The 9,675-nt window shown below is 47.3% G+C and overlaps 1 protein-coding gene across 3 annotated transcripts in view; it reads right to left on the bottom strand.

The window, feature by feature from the left end:
• Positions 1-5,582: 5,582 nt before the first annotated feature.
• The window catches only part of XDH (xanthine dehydrogenase), a 61,204-nt gene continuing 57,111 nt past the window's right edge, over positions 5,583-9,675 (bottom strand). For all 3 annotated transcript variants that reach the window (XM_081265281.1, XM_081265280.1, XM_081265283.1), the window contains 3 exons: positions 9,276-9,464; positions 7,790-7,966; positions 5,583-6,205 (listed from right to left, as the gene is read on the bottom strand). In XM_081265281.1, coding sequence (XP_081121407.1) covers positions 6,155-6,205; positions 7,790-7,966; positions 9,276-9,464 — 417 coding nt within the window. In that variant the 3' untranslated portion in view covers positions 5,583-6,154. The remainder of the gene's footprint in view (positions 6,206-7,789; positions 7,967-9,275; positions 9,465-9,675) is intronic.

The following is a 9,675-nucleotide window of genomic DNA, read 5'->3' as shown; positions in this document are numbered from 1 at the left end:
CCTGCTGGAGAGGTACACATGGTAAGCACGAGGATGGTGGTCAGCCCCCAACTGACAGTCCACAAGGAAGTGAGGAACTGCATGTGGGCAGCAACTTGAGTGGACTTAGGAGCAAATTCATCCCCAAACCCTCCAGAAAGCATCACAGTCTACTAACACCTTGATTTTGACCTTGTGAAACTCTCAGCTGAGGACACAGGAGAGCAACACTTTACCCAGGCTTCCAACCTACAGAACTGTAGGATAATATAGGTGTTGTTTTAATCTGTTAAGTTTGTGGTAACTTGTTACAGCAGCAAAAGAAAACTAATACACTGCTGTGGTTTTGGTGAGTATCCCCCAAGAATCCCTGTATAAAAGTTTGGTCCCTAAGGTGGCAGTTTTTTTGAGGTAGTAGACATTTGGGAAGTGAGGCCTGGTGGGAGCCCTTTGGTCACTGGGGTCATACTCTTAAGGATGTTAGGGGACACCACTGGTCTTCTCTCTCTGCCTCCTGGCTTGAGATGGGAGCACTTGCTCTGACATGTGTTCCACCCAAGATGCACTGCACTCAACAGAGGCCCATATCAGTGGGACTGCCCAGTCTTAGACTTGAACCCCCAAAACTATGAGCTGAATAAACCACTTATTTATCTTTATAAATGTAATGCCTCATGCGTTTCATTGTGGTAATATGAAGCAAAGATACACATCATCCTTCAGCCTTTAATACAAATGCCGTTTCCAAGAAACTTCCTGATTCCTCCATTAAGGATGATCCTTCCTCTGAATTTTCCAAGCCCTCTGTCCCCGAGTCTCTCCTGTCATTGCCATAGCCTGCCTGGACTTTGGGCTATTTATATACATATGACATTTCTCTTATTAGACTATATGCTACTCAGGGCAATATGTAAGGCTGATTCGTTTTTATTTTCTTTTCAGAACACAGCACAGCAAGTCATGTATAGTCAGTGCTAAATTTTTGTTGGAAAAATGGCTCACCACCTGGATGGATAATTATTGTTTTGATAAAATGAATTGCTATGGCAATTAGGAATTGAAAATATGGACCCTAGGAATATTTGCAAATGCAGAAAGGAATGGCTAATTGACAGTGAATACTGACAATGTAGAAAAACAGATTGTGCAGAAGTAGGATATCTAAATGTTTCTGATGCTTGGAAGCCGGCAGCGCTCGGGCAGCTGGGCCTAAGATGGAAATTAATACACAAAATAAATAGGGTTGCAAGTTGGGGATAAAGGCTTGTGAATTCAGCTGGGTGAGGCTAATGGGCATTTCCCCAATGTCATCTGTGCCACGCAGCTGTGGGGAACTGAGAGTCCGCCCTCCTACCCAGGGCAGGGTGCTGGGAAAATCACATCAGGGTGGGAAGCTGAGACATGACAATCAATCATTTATGTTATCTTGGCTAAAATATAACGATGTGAACTGTTCTTACCTTGCTTCAGACCACAGTCATCCATGTGCTGCCTGTTCCCCATCTCCCCATATCTCATTATGGTTGAGGGTTTGGCTCATTCCTGCATTTTCCCTTCCACCTGAGTTTTGAAAAGCTTACTCGAGATTTCCTGGCGTCTTACCCCTGGAAGGCATGATCAAAGGCCTGAAAGCCACAACTCTGCTCTCTATAAAGTGCCTTTCATCCTCATTCACTTTTTCAGTCTTCACAACAGCCCAGTAAAGCTGTTGATCATCCATGCTCATTTTACAGGTGAGAAGACTGAGGTTCAAAGGAGCTCACAAACTTGCCCAAGAGAGAAGAGGGAAAAAGAGGAGAAGCGAGGGCAGTCCACATGGGTATGCTAATTCCTAACACCAAAGAGTGGGCTGAGGGATGCTGTCTCACTCTCACGGGGCAGGTGCTCAGTCCAGCCTAGATGGGAAGCAAGAACAGGTAGTGTTTCCTGCACCAGGAGGACCCCGGAAATACCCTATCTCCTGGGACAAGGAACACAGCTCATGCATGGACCAGTTCACCACTCATTGATAGCTCATGGATCAGGACAATTGGCCGAATGTGAGTAGGTACCTGTGAGGATGGGATGAAGACAGTGGTGCAGGGAGAGGGGAGCAAGTCACATACCACTCAGACTCTCAGAAATGTGCTCTGAGTTCCCAGGGTTGATGCAGGAGCACGTCAGAACAATGCAAGCAGCTTGGGTACCCCACTTTCATGCCCCTCCTCCCAATATTTATGGCTCAATTCCAGGAATGAGATCTTTGGTCTTGTTCCTGGTCACAAAGGCCCCATGGAGAGCTCTGCTATCTTCCTTCCTACTAGAAGATGTGTAGGAGGAGGGGAAGACGGGAGGCTGGGACATGGGAGGCAGGGCAAGGTGTGATGGTAGTCCTCAGGACCTCGCCAGAGCCAGCTGACTGTCCGCTATTTTGGTCCTAGGGCATCAGGTGGTCCCTTCCCCTCCCAGTCCTCCTGAGTGGCACCGCTGGTCATCTTGCCCCACCATGGCAGGAAGTGGAGTTTGCTCTTGTCCCCTCTTCTTGGTGCCCCAATATCTCAGTCTGACCCAACCACAGCTTCCCAAGCAGGTTTCTCATGCTGGGTCTCCTTCCCCGCAGGGTGGGGGAAAGACACACATACATATGCACACGTTCTCCTTGTTGGCAGGGAGGATGCACAGCTTTTTATCTCCCAAGAAAACCTCCTTCCTCTCAAATTTACACTCTACTACTTCATTCCTCTGAGGTGGGTGGTGAGCTAAAGGTGGCAAAAATCCGTTCCAGCCACCCACTCTGCAAGTCTTGCATAGACGATTTAGCACCTCACTTTGGAATGAGAGGATGTTTTTGCACTTACTATTTTGTTCCCCGCCTGTGGGCTTAGGGAAGAATCTCATCGTAGCATCTTGTCACAGAAGCAGAGACATAGAGACACAGAAGGCAAATGTCCCTCTTTGCACAGAGTCCTTCTTGGGCCCTGAGCTGTCCACACCCTTTCTCTACCAGCAGAGCTAAATTTCTATCACTCCCCAACCCAAAGGTTGCATCAGAGAAGGGTCCTCTGACTAGCCCAGGAGTTTGGTGGCCTTGTAAGCCTGTCTTTGCCAGTAAAGGGCCATGGGACCCTAGACAAGTCAATTACCCTCTATAAGATTGTTTCTTATCTCTAAAACAAATGGATTGTTTGGGATATTTAGGATATTGAGTTGGTCTGGGGGACTGCCTGGGGCTGGCCGGGATCAGGGCAGTTCAAGGTCAGAGATGACTGCCAGAATGCCTTTGGGCAGTGCCTGGCATTTCCACTTCAATGAATGGGCTGCTTTATTTCAGGTGACAGGATGGTCATGGGATCTATCTCCTATCTTAGGGACATGTCCTCCCCCACTTTAGATTAGAAACAAAACAAAAGGGCAGGCCCAGGGGGCACATCGTGCTCCCAGAACTCACCGGTTCAAGGAAGCTGCGTGTTATGAATAGCCCTTCCCCACATCCCCAACTGGGAGCACAGTGAGCTGGTTTCCAAGCTCCCCCTCAGCTAAAAATAAAAATATCTTGAGCTCAGGGATGTTCCCAGTCATAAATCAATCAGCTAGCACTATTTCTGTGCTTATCCCTTGTCCAGGGTTCCTCTTATGACCTCCATCCTGGCCTCCCCATCCTGGCCTCCCAGTCACCTTAGTCCTGGAGGAGGATGAGGTTCATCAGTGACTCAGGCAACATTTCAACAGTGTTGCCCTGCCTGTGTGGCCTACCCTGTCTGTGAGAAACAGATAGTTGCTCTGGTGCCTCCATCAGCCTCCATGATCCTGCCTGGGTCCACTTTGACAGGCAGATCAACTCCCAACGTATCCCAGGTCTCCCCTCCTAGGAGCTGCCCACTGTTTGTGGTGGGTTTCTAGGAGTAAATGTTCCTGAGTTAGCTCCTAGGCATAGCGAAGGGTAGGGCTTCTCCTTCGTGTGATTACATGGATTTGGTTACCTACTCCTAGAGCCACTGGGAGGATTAAACAAGACCATGAAGGTGAAGTATTAAATTTGGCACCTGGCACATTGCAGATGCTCAGAAAATAAGAATTGCTTTTCCCCTGCTAACCTTCCATCTGGAGCTCAGTCCCCGTGGCTGACCCATGTTCTTAAAGAGCTCCTTTGAGAAGATTTTGCCAGCCAGTCAGCTTCAAATCTGGCTCTTGGAGAAGCCCTTGAGGACATTTGATCTACTCTGAGATCCTGAAACACTAACTTAGTAATTAACCACAGTGCTGCTGTGCCATCTGGAGACTGCATCTCATGCTCAATCTTCTACCGCCCTCTGCAGGTTATAGATCTGCACTGCAGGCAGTGCTGACTGCTGGAGGTGTTGCAGCCCCACAAAGACCAAAGCACCTCCCTCTCTGGGCTTGCAGCAGTTACTGCAGAGCAAGGCAAGGTGTCTGAGGAGGACAGCGCCTCTTAAATAACAGTGATTTATAGCTCACAAATCTTGCTCATTGGAGCTCCATGACCACTCTACTTCTGCCTTGGTTAGCAAAGCACAGATGGAAATTCTGAGTCACAGCTCAGCCTTGAGAGCCTCACCAATGACATATCAGGTCCTGCTCCAGAACATTCTAGAAAATCATCTGAAGCAGACCTGCACGTCTCACTGTAAATACCACCTTGATGTTTAAAACTTCAGCCTTAACCATGCTGTAAAAGAGACTGCACATCTGGAATACTTTGAAAAACGGACTTTTGTAAAAAAACAAACAAAAAGTGTGTGTGTGTGTGTGTGTGTGTGTGTATGCACGCGCACACTCATGCACATGAGTGGTTATGCTTTTTAGAAATGAAATCTGGCTAAGAAGTGGAAGATACTAGCATTTGGTGTGATTATGATTACTAATAAGCATTTCTCCCATGCCAACCAGCTGACAGTTTCATTTATTAGTGACATCAAGCACCAGCTCAACTGCACAGTTTCCATCGTGCTCCTTCTATGGCCAGAACCACAGACTCTGTCTGGCAGGCTGGATATTTTGGACAGTGAAGGCACATGACAATGTCTCATCTGCCTCCCAGTACTACGTTGTGATGAAATCACCTGTTGGAGAAACCAAAGGAGACGATTGTCTCTCTTCTGTTCTTTACCAACCGCAAGAGCTTGAGGGATTCTAAGTGGAGTTCATTCAGCCCAGACATTGCTTCATAGTAAGAAAGCCAAGTCTTTGATAGCTGCAGGTCCCTTATATAACTAGAGTTTTCAGGTCATGTATTAATAGACTTAGAGCAGAAGAAGATCTCAGAGATTATTCCCATCCAATCCTTTCATTTTGCAGTAAAATGAAACACAGAAAGGGGGAAATGACATTCCAAGGTCACACAGGCAGGGACAGAGCCTGGATGAGAACCCAGGCCTCCTCACTTTCCCTCTGGCTGGTATTGATTTCAATAGCATCATTTCCAGGTGAGATTTACTCTGGCTTCAAATGAAAATCTGATCTTAAATTTGATCTTTTTTGAAATACACAAAGGGAAGAAATCTAGCACATTGCAGGTTCTCAGTAAGTGAGACAGTTGGATTATTGTGTTATAGAGTAATTTTACTTTATGCAGAATAACAAAATTAGATACAATTAACCCTGGATTTCCTTCATTCTTTATTATTTTCTCTAGTGACACAAAGGTAGTTAGAGGTTTTAATCTCACCTCACTGTTTCGTTGTAAAATGTGAGTATGGTTGAGGTTATAAGATGATAATCGTTGGTTTGAAAGAAAGGCTTCCTGAGGAAGGCACTCAGATTTAGAACAACTTTGGTTTAAGTTTCTGGAGGTTTGTGGGAATCCTCTTGGAGGGACAGACACCATTAGCACTTGAGGTTGCACAGGCTGTCCAGTGAGTGGGGACATCGCACAAACACTTCCTAAACCTTCCCCAAAACCATGATTAAAACAGACTTGCCCCAGAACATTCTAGAAAAATCATCATTCTTGAAATGACACCAACTGCCTCTCCGCCTCTTAGGCTTCACAGTTCTAAATTTGATCATCATTGTTTGCAAATCATATTTTTTCAAAATCTTCCAATGCATTCCAGTTCTTCCAGGTGAATCACAGCTTTGTCGTCCAGCTTGTACAGATTTGGGTTTTGTAGTATGTGCTTCCTGCTCCATGGAAGCTCCACTGTAGCACAAGAACACTCTGCTGGGGACTTTCTCTTCAGACCCTCTGAGACCAGGGCTTACAGTTCTCCTGTGCTCCAGTGACACACTAGGAAGGAATGAAGAGCTCTCATTGGCAGGATCTTCTGATGGCGCCCCTCCCACCTTGCCATACACGTGTCACCTCCCACCACTGCCAGCCACCCTTCTAAGGCCAAACATCATTCTATAGTCTCAGCCATTGGGAATGCCCCAGGGCAGGACCCTTTGGTTTCCTAGCCATTCATTTATTTTTACTGAGCACTTTCCATATGGCAGCCATTCCCTTAGGCTCTGGAGATATGGTAATGACCAATTTAGAAGGGGTCCTTCCTCACAGTGGTACTCAATCCTTAAAAAGCACAATTGACTCAGAATCCGCTGCTCATGCAAATCCATTACATGGATTTTAAATCATTGATGTGTTGTTACATAGAAAAGAATCTTTGTTTTAGGTTGGAGGCCTCAGAGGGCCTCTTTAAATGATTAAGTCCCACATTGGATTGTTTGTAAGAATCTAACCTTGCAGTACGGGTGAGCTCATTGGAAGCCTTGCAATGCCAGGTAATGAAGGAAACTCAGCCCTGGGGGCCATCACAGGTTGTGGGCCATGGAAAGTTTGTGGGAACTTCACTGTTTAGGAGCTTACACATGGTCTGTGTGGTTTTTAGTCTCATGGCTAAGCTATAGGCAGACCTGAGGGGAACCTGACCAGGGACCCATATGGCTCTTTCTCAATGCAGAGGTCTGGGATGGCAGATTTGCACACTGCTCCTCCCACTCCCAGACTCTCCTACCCTTTCCCCATGCTCAGAAGACTTCTGGTCCATGAGTACCCACTTCATTGCTAAACCCAAAGGCCTATCAAATTTCAAAAGGAGGAAACACAGCTTGAGTATCAGATAGAATCCGGTTCTGCTAACCCAGTGGAGATCGTGGTAATAAAGGCAACCTGGAAGTTCAGTGCACACAGCGACCAATAACACAACTCAGAGCAGGGCTGGTTCTGAGAGCCCAGCAGAGGAAGATGTAGTCCTAGCAGGCTCTTATTTTGTCACAGAGGGACTTCCCAAAGTGTTCTGACAGCCCTGGGTTCCTCTACTGCATACCCCTCCATGGTGGTAATCACCACATAAAGCCATCATCTGGTTTCCCAAAAGGCTGTGAAGTCCTCAAGGGCACCTACGTGTTCCCAGTATCGGCGTGGCGTATGGTAATCATGAGGCAATGTGGCTGATCTAGTTAATAATTTCTTCTCCCCCTCTACCGCATCTCCCTAGTGCCTCATACAGTGTCTTTATTAGAGGGGTCCCCAAATACTAGTGACCAACACTAGAGATTTGGCATATTTGGAGTTTTCTCTATCGCCTGAAACTAGATGGAAAATGGTGAAATCTGTGGGGAATGGCAATTACCACACATTCCTCCCACCTCTAGGCAGGCCCAGCGGTAAGCTGCAGCTTCAAAGGGGTTTCTCCTTCTTCCCTTGCAAGTTCAAGTGCATACCCAACCTGCACAGCAATTCAGCCATTGACCCAGGGCTGCCCAATTGAGAGACCCTGGCATTTCTCCTTTCTGTAGAACCTTCCCCTGCAGCGTGCCAGCCTATCCCCAGCACCCCCTGGAGGGAGCCAGTGTCTGAGAGGCAACCTACCAAGGTGGTGAACTGGTCCACACAGGCATTGCGGATCTTCTCCGGGGTGGCAGGGCTGTCCAGCTGGAAAAGTTGCTTCGTACTATAATCTGCACGCTGAGCTCGAGCTGCCCGAATGGCATCCTTGATGGCGAAGAAGATGGAGGCAGCCAGGAAGAGGGGCGGCTCCCCAACAGCCTGAAGGGCCAGAGTGCAGGGGAGGGCATCAGCAGCTGACCCTGCACACAGATTCCAGAGACCAGGCAGCAAGTCCACACCAGGGGGGCTGGTGATGCCAGCAAAGCCCCACTCAGCACTAGCAGGGCAGCACCCAATCCAACAGGAAGAGGTAGTCAGAACTCATCAGGGACTGAGAACCATCAGTCTGGACCTCATGGGCATGCTCCTGTAAGTTCTTGCTATGTGATTTCCTCTGATGACACTTGGTAAATATAATGTACCTTTATAAATTACATTAAATAATTATATTTTGTGGATTCAAAAACCTGACATGAGTTTTAACCCTTTCTTCAAAGTTACTAGCCTAGGGGGAGTATCTTACCGGCACCATAATTACATTTGCAGCATCTTCTGGAATTATAGGGCATGACCAGTAGGAATTAAAACACTTTCTCATAGAGGTTGACTAATTTTCCCCAAAAGCATAGATCAGAGACCACCTCCATCAGAATCACTAGGGATACTTATTTTAAATGCGTGTTCCAGGAACCTACTCCTCAGACCTACCAAATCAAGATTTCTTGGGGTGGGCTCCATAGAGGTGCAATTTAATCACAAACCCTGGTGATTCCGATGCATGATAGAGTGTGGGAGCCAGTGGGAAAGGTCATAATGTGTTCTGGACCCTTCCACTGTAAAGGGTGAGAAAAGCCAATGGATATTTCACTGGTCACCTTCCTTCATAGGGATTATTGCCTTCCTTTGTAGGTCTAGGATTACACTGATCAGCTAAATTAATTTTCAAACTCTGTTTACTGGGAACAAGGAAGAAATAAAGGATAGTTATTTACACTCCTTTGGCATGCTGACCAAATCATAAGTTTGGGTCTGGGTCCCTGAAGGAGGTGCCAGGGTGAGCTCAGACATTGCTCTCCACCCTCAGGGAATATGCTGATTCCCGTGGGACACAGGATGCTGCATCTGTAAAACCATCTCTGAGGATCAAGCCCCAGGGATGCACACCTGAGATACAGGTGTAGGTTGGGATTTGCTCTATAGGGTATGATTAAGGAATTCTCGGTCTACCACAAGAGCTGGCTTCAGACTATAATAAGGTGATGCCCTCAACCCTGTTTAACTGGTTCTCAGGTGGCACTGCCCAGCCATCTGCTGTCCTCACCAAGGCCAGTGTTAGGCTCTCTTCTTTCTGCAAGAAGAATCCCTTGCAGACCCACCAGGTGGGTATGGGTAGCTAAAGCCCCTCATTGCTACCTGTGGCCTCCCACAGGGCATCCTGGAAGGCAGCACGGACTCAGAGCAACAGTACCTTGGATGCGTAGATGGCCTTCTTGTTGGGGCAGTCACGGAGCAGGGACACCCTGAATTCAATGGGGATGCTTCCAAATGCAGGTATCTTATAGGTGCTGGGCCCGCGGGTGTGCAGGCTGCCCTCGGGGGAGTAGTGCAGCTCCTCCAGGGTAAAGAGGCCAAGGCCCTGAACAAATGCCCCTTCCACCTGCAAGATAAATGAAGACCACCATTACCTGACTCTCCCCTCCCCAAGGACAGAACCACTAGCAGCAATGAACACAAAGACCTATATGGAAACTAATATAGTCCCCTACTAATCACCTGGTTCCTACCGCAGCCCTGCAATAACCTAGTTGGCCTTTGGCTTAGACAAAACAAAGGCGTGAACACTGAAGGTCAATGTCAGAATTTGTAGG

Source organism: Spermophilus citellus (assembly GCF_964194105.1).
Source record: "Spermophilus citellus genome assembly, chromosome: 13".
NCBI lineage: Eukaryota > Metazoa > Chordata > Mammalia > Rodentia > Sciuridae > Spermophilus > Spermophilus citellus.
This window is presented reverse-complemented; position numbering and strand designations above follow the sequence as displayed.